General features: G+C 49.8%; 1 protein-coding gene across 2 annotated transcripts in view; it reads left to right on the top strand.

Annotated features, from left to right (window-relative positions):
* ak5 (adenylate kinase 5) overlaps nt 1–16,675 on the top strand; it is a 61,905-nt gene extending 45,230 nt beyond the window's left edge. For both annotated transcript variants that reach the window (XM_018734799.2, XM_018734800.2), the window contains exons 10-15: nt 2,097–2,139; nt 3,079–3,123; nt 7,686–7,849; nt 10,981–11,097; nt 12,875–13,087; nt 14,030–16,675. In XM_018734799.2, coding sequence (XP_018590315.1) covers nt 2,097–2,139; nt 3,079–3,123; nt 7,686–7,849; nt 10,981–11,097; nt 12,875–13,087; nt 14,030–14,095 — 648 coding nt within the window. In that variant the 3' untranslated portion in view covers nt 14,096–16,675. The remainder of the gene's footprint in view (nt 1–2,096; nt 2,140–3,078; nt 3,124–7,685; nt 7,850–10,980; nt 11,098–12,874; nt 13,088–14,029) is intronic.
* Nucleotides 16,676–17,075: the final 400 nt, after the last annotated feature.

Raw genomic sequence — 17,075 nt, 5'->3', positions numbered from 1 at the left:
ACGGGTGTTCGCTGGGGTAGTGTGTGTATGTGTGGTGTATCTGGGCTTTAAGCTGTGTGTGATGTTTAAGCAGGGCTCACCCTTTGTGCACTAGGTGTGTGTGTGCGTGTGCGTGTGTGCGCGCACATGTGATCCTCCTCGCCTAGTCGCAGTGACTCAGCCGGCCGGCCGGCGAGCCCACGTCTCAGTCTGCCCGTTGCCGGCGCCGCCGCCGTGCGGTCCTGCCGCTCAGGCCGAACGCACCCCGCCGCTCGCACCCTGCACTCGGCCTCATTACGCGGATCCAGTCCAAAGGCCCACCGCCCGCCGTCCCGCTGAGTCCCACGCGTCCAAGACGAAGACGCCCCTGCGCTCGCGCTCCCTTGGTTCCCCGCAGCCCTGTTCTCCGTGGGACACGCGGCAAGTGAGATTCTGTAAAACTCATCCTGCAGCCAAAGCCCTGAAGAAAATCTGTGCATCTCCAGAAAAAAAAAAAAAAAAAAAAGCGTTATTACAGGTTATTTATAAAATCGGTTTTGCAGGTTTACCCATTTTCACAGGCACCTTCTTCTGAGACATCAAATCTTTGCTGATACATTAATAACAATAATAAGTAAGAAGTGTTTTCATGAAGTTTACACAAGTAGTGTGGACAGCCTCACTGCTGCATACGTTCCCATATCAGACTGCTTGGCTTTGGGTTTTATCTTTTTGCCATTTCTTTTTGTTGTTGTAAGGAATGGTGAGCCATCGTGCTGGACCTTGACACTGCACTACTTTTGTTATTGGATGCATTACCTTAAGGAATAATGCAAATATGATAAACGGAGAAAAATCTTTACAGCTGCTGATTGGATCCACAATATTTAAATGAAATTTCTCATTTCTTGAGCACAACGCTCACATTTGAATTTGTCTGCGAAACCTCTCCACCAAAACCGTCCTCCATCACCCAACAAGCCAAAACGTGCCGTTTGCCTCTTTGTTTCTGCCGTGACAACATTTGCCATAGCAACCAGGGCGTTGCCAGATCACGTCCCCGCCGCCTTCCCGACCATCTAGATGGAATTGACAACAGCAAAAGATTTGTGCTTCTCAAAACAAAGAAGCATTGTCCATATGGATTCGATGGCAGTCGTTCTGTTTCAGTCCCTGGAAGAGCTTAGAAGAAGATCAGGGTCCACCAGGGATGTTGTTTGTGTGCACTTTGCATGTGCAGTCCACCTATTTGAATGACATGCTTTTGTTTATACGGTATAAAAGAGATTATTTGCATTGAGATGCCTTACAGAATGTCTGTTCGCATGGCAGCAGGAAGAATTAAAATGATTTCCATAATGAACAGCTGAAAGTGCAACCTACGCCCTGGGCCAACCGCCTCAAATACTTATTCGCAACGGCCATAGTCATGAATGAGGAGCTGAGTGACAGGAGAGGAAAGCGCTCGCAGTCGGCTCACCTTTACGTTATGGTGACCTCCTGTGGATGTAAATGGGGTAAAAAGATAGTTGACGCCCACAGTGACGGGAGGGCTTTCCCTGCCTCCTTCCGAAAATAGGCTCAGCGGATGGAAGAGACCCACAGGTTTATTGCCCAGCTCAGTGCCACACTACCAGGAGTGAAACTGAAAACCAGAGTTCCATCTAGCTGCTCTACTGGTGTGTTTTACCATGCCACAGTTGCATTTGTTCATTTACCTGATGCTTTCCTCTAAAGCCCTTACTATTATTTACCCTCTCACACAACTGGATAATTTTTACTGGAGCACTCTTGGGCAAGTACCTTGCTCAAGGGCACTACAGAAAGTGGGATTCAAACCTGCAAAGTTCAGATCCGAATGCAGCAGCACTAATCACTATGCTACCTGCTGCCCAATAAAGCACCACAGTTACAGTGTTCTTCAACCTCCCGCTCATCTGTGAGCAGCATCTCTCTGCTAAAACTTGTCCCGCTCAGTGAATCATGTCGCACAGTGATGAGGCTCCCAAAGTGGGCAGATGGCAGCCAGCAGCAGGCAAACGGGCAGGAAGATGGCACTGGCCTGTCCGAGGTCAAGCGCGCGCCCGAGGGGAAATCCATTACAGTGTTTTTACTCTGTGCTCTCTTTCCTCCGACAGGCTGAGGAAGAAGTGGCTGGATTTGTGGATGAAAACACGGAGGGTAAGTCATTTTGAAAGGGTGTGTGGGACCCGAGCGGGCACGGGCCAAGCAAACGGGTGCGGCGCTGTCGGGGCATGTGGGCTGCAATCAGTGTGCCAGGACACAATCTCGGCGAGGGAGAACAGTAACAACTCATCTCCAGCGAGAACTTAGACAGCGGGAGCCTCCGGCCCTGACATCCCTCCTCAGCGCTGGAGATATTGATCGGGTGGGAGGGGGGGTCGCGTACGCTCAACAGAGTCATCTGCTCCAATGAACTCGTGGAGACAGAGGAGCATCGGTCGCCCTTCCCTCAGGGCCTTCTGGCAGGAGTCAGACAGAAACATATGAATGAACTGTCTCCAGGAAGTTGAGTCCAGTCTGATACATTTACTCATTTAGCTGATGCTTTTCTCCAAAGTGACTTACAATGTTAAGCTACTTACATTACTTACCCATTTATATAGCTGGACAGTTTTACTGGAGCTATTCAGTGTAAGCATCTGCTATAGTACCCCTGACCAAGAGGAAGGATGCAAACCCAGTGCAAAAAACCAGAGGTCCATGCTCCCAACTCCACTCAAGGCTTCTTTGCTACACCATAATCTCATGTATTCATTGAGCTGATACTTTTTTCCAAAGTCCTTACCTTGATTTACCCATTCACACAACTGGGTAATTTTTTACTGGAGCAATTTAGGGTAAGAACCTTGCTCGGGGTACTGCAGCAGTAGGTGCCATTCAGACCTCAAAGCAACAGCTCTATGGACTACACAATGAGCTGATACACTCTGGTATTGCACCGTCTGCACCTGTGCTGAGGGCAACGAAACAAGTTTCCATGCCCAATATGTTCAGGTGTGTCTTTTCATTGTGACCAAAATAAGTTGCATATCACCTTGGAAAAAGATATTGCGATAGATAGATAAATAGATAACGACATTTCTCTCGCCCTCCCAGGTTTTCCCGAGGACATCAAGAAACCGAAGATCATCTTTGTGGTTGGTACGTTGAGGGTTATCTCCTGTTTAACTTCTAAAAAAAAACAGCTAATTAAGTTTGCACCGGCGGTTTCGATGACCCCACTCAGAGTCCAGACACGTCTAATTCTTTGCCCAGGATTAATGCAGATTAATTAGCTACTTGCCAATCAAATGTAGCAGATGTTAAGCTCAGCTAGAGCAGCGATGGCTCTGGCAGGAAACCATTTGGCGGTGGTCTCCTCTCTTTGTGTGGTCTGTCTCTTCCCTCCTGGAATTCGGTCTTTGAAAGCTGTCATCTGCAGCGGTGACTCTGGATGGATGGTTTCTACAGGTCATAAAGTATATGAAGTAAGCAGCTGCAGATGATGCACGCCGATCAATATCTCTGCGGATGGTAAACATTCGTCATGTCTCGCCTGAAGCAACTGAGATTGGAGGGCAGCATTAGAGTTACCCCCAGTGCGGTTGATCCAGAACATACTGTATTTTTATTCCAACTCACCAATATCATCTCAGGCTTTATCAGAAATGCACTTTAAAATTGTTCTAAAAACTTCAAATGCTACCCAGCATTGGGAAGGTCTACGTACAGAGTACTGTTAAGTCAGTTTTTGTTTCCATCCATCCATCCATCCATCCATCCATCATCAATAGGGTCATGGTGGTCCAGAGCCTAACCTAGAAGCATAGAGTGTGAGGCAGGGTACGCTTTGAATGGGATTTCAGGCCATCACAGGTTTTTTGTTAATGCTTAAGAAAAAAATCAGGTGGAATATATGGTGCATTCTGGGTGACACAAATGCTTGATGCTCCAGAACTGTACCTGGAAGTTTCTATTTGTTTGGAAGGTAGTGAGTCAGACGTGCCTGAATCGATTGGATGAGTTTGCTTCTGAGATTGCTTTTGTCAGGGATTCGCCCTGCCCCCCTCCCCCCCCGTGAAAGTGATGCCATGCTGAGTTGCCAAAGAGGAAACAAAAACCAGCGGAGTACTCAAGACATGGAGAGAGACAAATCAATTATGGGTCCAACAATGGAGGTGGGCACTCGAGGCTCCCTCCTTGCGTTTGTACTCCTCTGCCAACTGCAACGAGCGAGCAGGTCCTGTGTGAGTCGTGGCATTCCGGAGGAGAGCGAGCGAGCGCATTGCAAAGGAGTAGCATGGGTGCGGTGTGGCACAGTTCACACCCCTCCCCACCCCATAGCCCCCTCTCCGCAAAGACAGGCACTCAAGTGAGAGCAGGTCCTCTGAAGTGCGGAGTCACATGTGATGTCCTTCACATGTCTCTAACAAGCGAGACTGGTGTGTGTGTGTGTGTGTGTGTGTGTGTGTGTGTGTGCACGCGTATGCGCACGTTGAGGCAGCAAGCCCCATAAATCAAAATAAACCGTGAATAGATGCTCATAGCCCCCCCTTCCAGCCAAGCAGCACGTCCACAGGGCTGGTGATGCACGGTTTTCATTGAGATTCGTGGAACGCTCATTCGTCTTCGAACGGGTCCTTTTCACTGTTTAAGTAACCGAAGGACTCAGTTCATTCAGTGGACGTTCACTGCGTCGTCTCCATGTCAGCTGGCCATAAATTCCATGGACTGAAGACACTTCAAAAACCAGAGTGGAGTTTATTAAAATAAAGAATAGATATGTGGACAAAGCCCTCTGGGTGTGTTGAAGAAAAACTGCACAGGGCAAAACTCCCAAAGTTCCAAGGATTTGTCATCAAGACAGACAACAGACTTCTCCGCACTAAGAAGAATTAAATAAAAAACACATGTATTGTTTACAGCAAATTATTTTCAGTGAGTGTGTGTCCCCGATGTAAAAAGAAGGCCTTTCAGCAGAAACACACTCACAGCTGATTCCTCCGTGTGTGTAGAAGGATTGAATGCGTGTGGTGAGCCATTTGTTGACACGGAGATTCCAGGAGCCGGTTCCCCGCGCTGCCGGCCGGCCGACCCCCGCCCCGTGCTGCCCCCCCGCCGCCCCCATCCTATTTTCAAACGCATCACGGTGTCCCGGTGCTTCACAGACCTGCCATCACAGAGAGGCATCCCGGTAACTCGATTTAAGAGATGACGATGAATATGACCGCAGGATTGACGCGAGCATTCGGACGGCCACCAGCGCCAGGCCGAACGATGCCTCTGCAGTCAGTGAGACCGGTGAGACTGTGAAGCAACGGACTTCAGAAAGTGTGTCCTTGAAGTATGAAAACCAATCATCTGCACTGTTGCATTTGAAACAAAATCCACTCAGATTTTACCTCCTGGCTTCGTTCAATGGAGAAAAAAAGTGTCTGCAGACAGATTTAAAATGTTTGGCTCTATTATTAGGCGAGAGGGTTATACACCAAACTTTTGCTCAGAAATAAATCCCATAATGACGTGAGTCACCGGTGCCCTCTTGCATTTGACGGATGGGTGGAATCGGAAGTCTGCTCTATTTCGGGATCTTACCTTCTGCCCAAAACGCAGTGGGGAGGTCAGGCTGGATCTCCTCGGGGCAGCGATCGGCACAAGGAGACGTAGGTCTTTCCCTGCAGAGAGGCACCGGCTCCCCGACACCTCCGTGACGCAGCCGACCGTGTGTGACGTCCGTCTGAAAGCTGCGCAGTCTGCTTACGCTCCTCCGTCCTGCTGCTCATTCCAGCAAACAGCCATGCAGTAATGCTGTTGAAAACATGGTAATCTGAGACGCCTCCTGCATTCCCATGCGTGTTTGTGAAGGCCATTGCTTTCAGCATTGGCTCAAGGCTCTTGGGGACACCTGGACTGTCCTTACAGCAGCAGGGAACAATGAAACTTGTGCCGAGGTATTTCTGACTCGCTGTACGCTCACTACAGACTTCAGGGTGAACAACATCTACAACCTCCTTTCCGATCTTTGATCAAATCTACCTATATTCCTTGAGTAAACTGATGAAAACACAAGGCTATTTGTGACAGAAATCTACCGCAACATGGGAGCATTCGCATAACCGACAGTTACTTAGTACGATTTAAATTTATTATTATTCATTTGTGTTTAGCTGACACCGAAAGAGTAAACTAACAAACACTCAGGAGAAGTTAAAGTCACCAGTTGACCTGAAACATGTACTTGGACTGTGGGAGGAAACCAGAGCACCCTGGGGAAACGAACATGAACTCGGAGAGAATGTGAAACTCTGCGTAGACTGAGCTGGATTTAAACCCACGTCCAAACCGACAGCCCAGGCACCAGTGCAAGGCACCGGCACTACTTGCTGTGCCACCATGCTGCCCAGTTTATATACAGACTTGTGGTTACGGCTCCTGTCTCCTGTCCAAATGTTTTCAAAGGTCAGTAAAATAAAATTCAGTTAGGTGGCTGCAGCGAAGGCCGTTCGGATGACCCCTCCCCCACACTCAGGCCGCCCACCACACCCGGCGCGACCGCAGCGGATTAAATGCCAAATCCGCCCCCTTGAAATACACTCCAAGGCAACAGAAGCCCGAACACTGAGAGCTGCGCTGGGGTTCCTCCAAAGACAGATGGGATGCTCTCCGCCATGGTGGGTGACTTGAAATACTCAAATTAATTTTGCGGCCAAGGCTGTGCGAGTATTTGCTGACGGCTGCGTGAGAAGCGTGCAGTTTGTTGGCTGTAGACGAAAAAAGGGAAGAACAGAGAATCAGCTGTATGGTCTATGTCATTACCCTAATCCTGGGGTATTCTAATCCTGGTGTTACTGTAATCCTGAGGTATTAGCCATAATGGGATATGTTGGCTTTGTATGATTGTTTTTTCCATTAATATTCAGAGACAGTACTGTAAAAAACCCAAATACCCTAAACTCTGCGTTCAGTGGACAGCGGCAGCTGTGCTGTCACAGCACTGGCGACATTAAAGGCTGCGGCAGCGTAGAGAAATGGTTTAGATTCCTTTGGAGCAAGTTGGCCTAAGAAGGATGAGGACGGATGAAGATGCTTTTGGGGGCTGTCTGGCGTCCGGATGTCCATACCAGTTCCTCCCCCTTCCTCCTTTCCACAGTCACTCCCTAAAGAGCAATTTTCTCTCCCGTTGGTGCTTCCAGGGGACATCCAGAGCCCCTTTCAGAAAGACATTTAGGGTTAGGGTCAACCTTAGCATCAAAGATTTTCTTAAGATGCCCATTTCAAGGCATGCATTTACTGAAAAGAAGCTTGTTTAATGTTCCCGACAGAGTGAAAAAATAACTGACCATTTAAGCGTCTCTGGAAATTATTTGGGTTGTGACATAAGTGACACAATCAATCAATCAGTGATCAGTCATAAGACTGCTATGGCAGTGACAGCACACCCTGTACACAAATGGACCTGTTGCACAGGGCTGCATGGCTATTCATCCTGGGTCGGGGGTTGGGGGGGGGGCTCTCCTTACTGCACTAAGAGCCCAGAGAAAGGTAAATGCCCTCTGTCAAGACAGTAAGTTAATTTGGGCACATCACTGTCCTTTTAGTGTGGAGGACAGATCCAGTGTCCCAGTGGCGGGGAACGATTTTACGCTTCTCTGGTATGTGGCAACTGCAGTCCGCACTGTGCTAATCCCTCCCTGACTGTTCTTCCTATGTCGGGGGTCCTACAGGGGGTCCGGGTTCGGGAAAAGGGCTGCAGTGCGAGAAGCTGGAGGAACGCTACGGCTACCAGAGCCTCTCACCCGGGGAGCTGCTGCGCCGCGAGCTCCAGGCCGACAGCGAGAGGGGACGCTTCCTGCAGGACGTCCTGGAGAGAGGGGAGCAGATGCCCGCGGTAAGATGTACCGCAGCCAGGCTCGCCCCCGCTGGGCTCCATCAGAGTCCTTTGGAGAAGCTGCCCGTAAAAGAACATGAGAATTTTTTTCCCAGTAAACCGACGGAGTCGGGCCCAGTGCTGGGTGCGACCCGTGGTTTTACCTTGTGTTGAGGTCATCCGGGTGACCGTGTCCCATTCACCACATTGTTGGAACTCATTTATTGTTAATGGTTAGAGCTGCCCCCTCCCACTCAAAGGACCCTGGGTTTGAGTCCCAACCTCCTGCTGCGATGCCCTCGATCATGGTACCTACCCTTAATTAATACAGTAAAGATTACCCTGCTCTGTAAAAGAACAAATTAATACTTTAAGTTCCCTTGGAGAAAAGAATCAGCTAAAAAAATGAAGGTAACCTGTTGCACAGAAGTTTCAAGCCCCCTAGTGTCAAGATGTCTCTCTCACACACACACACACACACACACACACACACACAGTCTGAAATCTCTTGTCCCGAGGCGAACCGGAGCCTAACCCAGCAACACAGGACGCAAGGGACACACCCAGGATGGGATGCCAGTCCACCACAAGGCACCCCAAGCAAGGCTCGAACCCCAGACCCCCCACACATCAGAATCCCGCCAAACCCGCTGCGCCACTGCCCCCCCGTAAAGATGTCAGTAAAATTAAAAGATAAGAATAATAATTAAAACTAACAGCAATTTAAGAAAATAGTTGATTGGAACTGAAGTGCCACCCAGAGGTGCCCATACTGCAGTGAGACAGATGGCTACCTGTCCATCCATCCCTGCACACCTCCCTTTGTACTCAGAAGACACATATTTGCCCAGATCTCTTTGGACCAGGACAAGAAGCCTCCATCTAGCCCGTACGCCGCTGATCTGCTTTATTTGTCTTGTAAATGTCGTCGGTGTGCGTCGTCACAGCTTCTCTTTAAATGTTTTCTCGAGCGTAAAAATCCACGGTGGTAGAACATCGCCAGGCAGCTGTACCAGCGAGAGTGCGCGGCCCCGCAGGCACCATGTATTTGCGGTAAAGCACCGGAACATATTGCATTGTGGATTCCTCCACCTCCCCTTCACTCGCAGAGTTCCCCTTTTGAAAGCTGAACCATGCTACCATCAAGCAGCTCGGACCGATGCGCGTGAGCGACTCGGCGACTCATGGGTACTTACCCTAAATTGCTCCAGTAAAATTACCCAGCTGTATAAATGGGTGAATAAGTAAGTAGCTTAACGCTGTAAGTTGCGTTGCTGAAAAGCATCAGCTAAATGAATACATGGAAGTGCAAATGTAATCATCATGCACTTGCATTGAGCGTCACGTACAGAGTGGACGTGGCTGACGGCGTGTGGCCGGGGGCAGTTAACCACTGGAGTGTCGTCACGGACACTTGATTTCTTTTGGTGATTATTTTGGGGAAGGCAGTTAAGCGTGAAGGGGGGCGCAGTGGTGCAGTGGGTTGGACCGGATCCTGCTCTCTGTTGGGTCTGGGGTTCGGGTCCCGCTTGGGGTGCCTTGCGACGGACTGGCATCCCGTCCTGGGCGTGTCCCCTCCCCCTCCGGCCCTACGCCCTGCGTTGCCGGGTCAGGCTCTGGCTCCCTGTGACCTTGTATGGGACAAGCGGTTCAGATGTGTGCGAGTTAACCGTGAGACATCTATGAATATCAGCTCCATGAAGAAGTGCAGCCCGAGCCGTTGCCTTTGAGGACCACCACATCTTTGCTGGAGGAGCAAGTTCACAGGATGCATCTATCGGGTCCAACAGGCTTTTTTTCCGTCACTCTGGCTTCTGGGAAGGTACCGGCGTAGAGAAATCAGTCTAAGTGCGGCGATGCACTGCATTTTCCACACTTACTCCGAGCATCAGCTGCAGCCAGGTTACTAATGGCTTTCTTCTGCTTTCATTTCTTTTTCTCGTACTGCTGTCTGCTGCTCTGACTACCGCAGATAGGACCTGCGGATCATCTCATTCACGGTTTCTCTCTGACAGGTCTAAATCCGTTCCGCCCCAGAGCCGAAAAAAGTAATTGGACAGGACTGCACTCCGGAGCCACTGTGTGCCTCGAGTGTGAAGTCGGGAAACCCACAGCGGCCGGTTTCTGCGAGTTGGGAATATCGGAAGCGATTTTATTGTGACTTTTTGATCAGATGGCTCCGATTTGACGCCACGCAGCTGGAGATGCTTCCTACCTGCCCGTTCGGCCCGATTTAGCTAAATTCCGCCCGTTGTAGTTTAACGATAGGAATCGAGCCTGCCAGACTACCCCATGAACTTCTCCAGGAAGACCAGGAATGTCCTCCTCGGATATTATCAGTGTGATCAGTCTAGTGACGTGCTCACATGAACCAGCAGACTTTCAGCACAAGTTCTACAGAAGATTAATGCACCTTTTGGGGGCGTTTCGGTAATCCGGTATTAAACTGGTCTTATCCCTCCGCCCGTGTAGATCAGAGGCATAGATTCATGAAACACAGCAGCCAGTTTGCAGTCCGAGCAGGGAGCAAGTCCATCGCCGGGTCATTACCGTAATCAAACGCTGCGATACTAATGTAAGAGCTCCAGGGAAGCTGGAGCCAGCGTCACAAAGTTGTTTCACCATAAATGAGCAACTGAAACGGTTACCTTACCTGTGGTACTGGAGCCAACTCTGGGAAACATGGCATTGCAGGAAAGTTACTGAAATGGGCTTCTCTCATGGCGGAAACGTCGACCTTTAAACAGAGCTAAGGTGTGCGGGCCCCCGGAGCAGAGGACACTCTCAGCCTGTTGCCGCATGGAGCTGGGGGCTCTGCTGAACACCCGCGGAGTTATTCGAGGGCCGTGTCGCATACCTCTCGGAACACGGACTCCCCGTGTTTCTGCCTCGCTCTCGAGGACGGGCAATGCGGATGCACGTGAAAAGCGGTCGTTTCTGAACATATTGGGGTTTCTGTGGAGCTCAAGAGGTGCAACTAACCAAAGAGGTGGTTTTCAGGGTATTAGGGGTTTTAGGAGCGACGGATTTAGCGTGGCTCAGCGCGAGTAAGAAAAACACCGAAACGGGGTTCGGTCTCCTGGGCCGGGCCCATATGCTCCCGAGGCCGTCCTGGGAATGTGACGGGCGTCCTTCCCCGCGTGTCCCCGCAGGACGCGACAGTGGAGCTGCTGAGCGAGGCGATGGCGACCGCCCCCGACCCATGCAGAGGGTTCCTGATTGAAGGCTTCCCCCGGAGCGTTCGGCAGGCGGACGAGTTCGAAGCCAAGGTCAGCGCCCGATTCGCTCACCTGTGGGGGGGGGGCAACATTGAAACAAACATCCAGGAGGCGCTCACCTTTACGAGGAAAGACGAATCCCTGCCGCCTGCTCCCTGACAGCGCGTTCGGTGAAACCCGGAAACGCCGAGACCCCGTGCCGCAGCCCCGCACGCTGCTGTGCGTTTTCCTCCAGCAAAATCTTTCTGCCACAAGGAACTTGATATCTATTCAGCTGAGCTGTAAGCGCAACGGATTACTGGGAATGACATTAAAAGAGCACTAGTTTCACTGTTTAAAATCGTTGTGGAAACAGCAGATACACGTCAGATGCGGTACGAGGTCCATCTACTCCAATTTCCCACAATATACGGTGTGTTTTGCGTTGCTCTGCTATAGAAATGGGCGAATGTCCTATAAATGCCCTGCTCACTAGGACAGCTGCTAGTGTAGGGTTAAGGCTGCTGCCTTTGGACCCAAGAGTCACAGGTTTGAATCCCCCCCCTGACTGTAGTACCCTTGAGCAAGGTACTTACCCTAAATTGCTCCGGTAAAATTACCCACCTGTATAAATGGTAAATACATGTAAGTGGCTTTGGAGGAAAGCATTGGCTAGATGAATAAATGTAAACGAATGATTACAAGGACTTGGACGTAGCGCATTTAGCCTTGTAGGTCACCTTGGACGAAAGGCGCGAGCTAAATACCAGCAATCATTTTGCGTCACTTTGGAGAAAAGTGTCCGCGAAAACATGGCACGTAACGTAACATATAGCGAAACCTTCTTAAGCGAAATAAAAGCAAGTTTCTATTCTTTCTGTTGCGAGACAAAGGAGGCGAGGCTCCGAACATCCTGTGCATCTGTTAGTAATAACCAGGATTGGAAAAAAGTCACAGATTAATGACCGTTTCCTGGTTTCTGTACGCCGTTACACTCAACAAGCAACGCTCAGATAATAGGGAGATAATATGATGGATGTAAGAAGCGAAGCAGAAACGAGATCTGAAATCACGTGCTGAACCGGACAGTTAAGTCCCGCAGCATCGCGGTATGCGACCGCCATCGTCAGCGGATTGAAAGCCTGCCAGCAAAGAAGGGATCGTTTCCCGATTAAAAAAAAGAAACATTTTTTTTTCCACCATTGTACGGAACAAGCAGCCAGTTTGTGGTGATTTTGGCAGAACTGAGGGGATGTCGGTAATCCAGCCCATTAAGAACGAAGGTATGCGCGTGTTGTGCGGTGAGGTCACCGTGGAGCCAAGTCGAGAAAGAGCGAAGACCACAGCGTCAGGCTCTTCTGGGGGTTTTCTAGAACCGTTCCATTGTCACCGCATCACTTCCTGTAATCGTTAGTCTCCTCCTTGCGAAGTGCTCCTGGCACGCTAACATTGTTACTCGACATTTGGTAAATTGCTATGGTAACTGCAGATGGGACTTTAAAAGGGAGGAATGCGGCTTTCCTCTTCGGTGTGGAGTCACACACAGGTTTAATGTTGGTTTTGTGTCCCCAACACACACCCAGTTAACCCTGCTGCGATGACACACACTCGGGGCGTTCCACAGGCCCGCTGAGACGTGCATCGCCTTGATCGTAATCCCAGCATCCTCAGCACCGAAGGCCCCAGCGCTGCCGGTGTGAGCGCCCCCCCCACTTCACGTTCCACATGCGCTCCCTTACTTAAAGCGAGGGTTTGCTTCTCGCAAGGAAACGCCGTTCCGAAGATCACTCCCGCTTCTCGCGGCGTGTCGACGTTTGCGATCTCACTCTTGCGTCGCCGGTCCCCGCAGGTCGGCGAGCCCAGCCTGGTGCTTCTGCTCGACTGCTGCTCGGACACCATGAGCCGCCGCCTGCTGCAGCGTGCTGGGACAGGGATGGGGACGGTGGCGGCCGGTCCCGGAGAGGCGGAAGGCAGGGACGCCACGCGCAGGAGGGTGGAGAACTACTGCAGCACTGACGAACTCATCGCCGCCCACTATGAGCGCAAGAGGATCCTACACAAGGTGGGATGTCATTCCGAGACGTAGCGTGAGCAGAGTCTTGGGTCGCAGTCAGAACATACTTATATGTGTTAAGGGACATCTGTCCGAGTCGCCCTGGAAGAAGGTGTCAGCTGAGCAAATACATTCGCTCCTTTAGTTGACAATATCCTCCAAAGCGACTTACAATGTTAAGCAACCGATAATTATTTACCCGTTTGCACCACTGGAGCATTTCAGGGTAAGGACCTTGACGCAGGGCTAGAGCAGGAGGGGGGATTGGAACCTGTGACCTCTGAGTGCTACACCACGTGCTGCGCTTTCGATTTCCAAAGTACAGCCAGGTTGTTAGATGTCACGGTTTTAACCAGCATATAACACATGTTAAACGGGTGGAAGCGTAAAGAATTGGTGGAGAGTACAAAATGTTTAAAAAGGTGACATTAACAATGACGTGAGTAGCAGCATATAGAATAGATAGGAAACACAAAGATAATTTTGACAAGTAATATAAATTTCTTAAGTAGATAGATCTTGAAAGGTGAGTCAAAGAAATGTTTTGATTTATTATCATAATATACTAAATCAAAACACATTTACATGTATATACATATATACACATAATGACAATGGCGTTAAAAAGACACTGTGGGTTTGCACGTACGCTCAAACCGGTCTGCCACGTTCGTCTTTGTTTCCTGCAGGTGTGTGTCAATGCCATACGTTTCCAGAATTGGCTCCGGACCGCGGCGACCCTATCCGATGACAAATGGTTCCTGACAATAGATGGATGTATAACAATATTAATAATAGTAACAACAACAATGAAAACACACTTTTTATACGATAACTATGGTTCCGTTAAAGTGTGAGGAGGAGGGAGCGTTTGATCACAGAGCGTTGAATCATTTTTGTCCGTCGCCCTATAATAAAGGCGTCGCATTGAACGTGGCCTTGCTTTTGCAGATTGATGCGGAGAGGCCTCCTGATGAAGTGTTCCAGATGATTTGCCAGGTCCTGGACTCCTTTTAGAGGTGCCGTCAGGAGAGGAGCCGCCCCCTTAAGGGCCAGGATGTCCAACTGCTGCTTTTGGGCTCTGTGTCCCTCCCCACCACCAGAGACCTGCTAACTGAGTCATAACCGCCCTTCGCAGCACCATAATGCCAGAAACACCCAGACCGAGGAGCGCGACGCATGCTTGAGCGAACTGTTGCGGAAGAGCACCCCCTCGAGCCCTCGCCCCACAAGAGCCACACTTAAACGCGTGCCATCGAACTCGTACCGCTCACCAGCTGCCCTTCCCGTCTCACGACCCGCCGCATCCTCCTCGCATCTCCCACCAGAACGCTGCTTTAACGCTCCGACGGAATGCTGCGACGCACCGGCACGGAGCGTGTAGAACGCCGACCGCCGCCGCCGCCACCACCGCGCTTGTAGGCAACAGCTCTCTATGTAAACGTTAACACTTATCTTTAGCATTACTGCGTATAGCAAGCATGTGCACCTGTGTGGAAAAAGTCCAGTTCAGTTATTCAATTAAAAACTTTGTCTTTTGCTGCAGGCTTTTCAGCCGGAGGAGTTTCTATGTATTTATCTCTGACATGTATATTATCTCTAACGTGGTACTCGTTTTACAGCTCTGCCGTTCGCAGGTGAAGCGACTTGGGGGGGGGGATGAAAAAGGGATCGCGTTGTTTTTCGAAGGCGGGAATCTTTGGAATTAAATGGAATTAAATGTGTGTAGGAGAGAAGGACAACAGACAGGTTGTCTCCGGGACATACTCGGTGTGTCAGGCCAGCGGCTGCCCATCCGTGTCTCTGTAATGCATGTAACGCACGCAGTGGATGCCGCCAAAACACCGCAGCTGTTCTGCCTTCTACTCCTGTTGTACTCCTCTTGCACAAGCCAAGACAATAAAACGCGCGCACCTTTCCTCCGCCTCTGCTCCATGCTTGAGTGCCCTTTTCTCCGACGGTGACAAAGAGCACCGGTGCGCACGTCCCTTTACGCACTCGGCGAGGAGCTCCTGTCGGACGGCACCCATTAGGATGCCGGAAGCCCCCCAGGTTTCGGTAAGGACAACAGCTGAATGCGACGTCGAAGGGACGAGCCCTCGGGTTGTGCCATTACTCTGACCGACAGCCACGTTCAGAGCGCCGGGTTCTGCTAGGTAATGGAATCACAGCGGGCTGAGCAGGCTGCACCGCGTCCGTCCAAACAGGAGGCCGTGAAAGACGACCGTTCTGAATCATCCCCGAGCCTACAGTGGCATTCGTAACACGAACGCAGACTTTCCGAAAGAGAAGCCACCCGTCCGAGAGCTCTTCCGAAAGCCAGGCGCTGCGACCCTCCTCGGGGCTCAGAGTCGACGCTCCCGTTTCAAAATTTCTAATCGATTCAGTTTCAAGGTTTAAGTCACTGACCGTGAATCAGTTTTGCCCAATAGGAAGCAGAGGGCAGGAGTTATTATTTCAGCTTTATTGATCAGCTCAAGAGGAGTGTTTGTCCATATGACTTATTTCATTGATGTTTTTCCGTCCCAGAAAGTGGTGCAATCCAGTGGTGAGAACTGGCGCGCCACGAAAAGTTGACGAAAGCTGGCTGAAACATCAGCATTTGTTCGTTTAATTCCTCTTTTAAAAGAAAAAGAAAAAAAAAAAAATTCTCAAAATTATGGCACTCATCTAAAATGACACCTCTGCTATTTAGCGATACGTGCATTTAAGCAAAGGGATGCAACTAAATTCTAGTCGGCGAAAGCATTATTCCTGCAGGTTTCACAGCTCAAATGTTTTCGGAGCTGTTGCAGTGCGAACGGCGCTCAGCGGGTGGCCGCGGTCTCGCTCAACGGTCCTTCCTTCGCTCTCCAGTTGTATTACGTCATACATACAGTACAGTCTTGCCTTTTAGCCGCAACACTTTGGACTGGAAATTGTCTTTGTTTTACATTTTACTTCCATCAGAAGACCTGTACAGTATTTTAACAAAGCCAAGGCTTTCATGTAGTCCAATCTTTTTCTCATTATGAGGTACATACATATATACAGTATATATACCGTATGTACACATGTATGTGGGTCACAGCCTTACTGGGACTTGAACAAGCAACCTTCCTGCCATTAGGCCTATAGGTTCAACAGTGGGCTGCCCCGTTCCTTCGAGTGGAAAGTTCAAAGTATAACACCAGGAAGCCCCCCCCCACAACACCAAAGGCGCCACAGTAAGACGCGGCTGCTTTAAATTTGCCACCCCCCCCGAACCCTACATCACTGAACAAGAACTGCTCACCCCTGAGCTCCATGGGGAGCTCGGTGACCTCATCACCTTCTCGACAGAAAACGAACGACGCGGCAGGAAGCGGGCCGGAGCGGCTTTCATAAGATATACCAACGTGGCGCTCTCCAACACAAACGTGGTGAAAACAAATCCTCAGCGACAACTTCACCGAACAAAGTTATTACACGACAGGATGTGCATGTGCTTTAATGAGCCACTTTTAATAGCCGTATCTCATAAGAACACCAAGTCTACATAAAACGTGTAAGAAAGGTACAAAACAAAATTGGTCAAAATACAGATTAAAATTACTGTAAAAAAATAAATTCCTATTTTTCTCATGTTTTGTTTTCCACTATTTGTTTAACCAGCAAGACATAAATACTTAGACATGTGAACAGTCTTGATGTCCAAATGGCAAAATGTTTTTGCATTCAATTTGCATGCATCATCAGAGCACGTGCGAGGCCCTGGAATGATGCACCAGCGCCTCTTAGTGGCAGGATTCACCAGCTTCCTACAAGAGGAGGAGAACATGGGAAAAACAAACCGAGCAAGTTAAACATATCCTTCAGCTCCGTTACTATGGCTACAGTGAGCTTCACCTGATCGAAGAGGACACAACTTCTTTTATTAGGTCTACAGTGACTGCTTACAGGGCGGTGACTATAACCGCACTGGATTAATACATTTCGGTTCAGAAGCATTCCGCTGGCCCTGTCATGCGCTTAAGGG

This window comes from Scleropages formosus, chromosome 3 (assembly GCF_900964775.1).
Source record: "Scleropages formosus chromosome 3, fSclFor1.1, whole genome shotgun sequence".
NCBI lineage: Eukaryota > Metazoa > Chordata > Actinopteri > Osteoglossiformes > Osteoglossidae > Scleropages > Scleropages formosus.
Note: the sequence above shows the minus strand (reverse complement) of the source record. Positions and strands in the feature narration are given on the sequence as shown.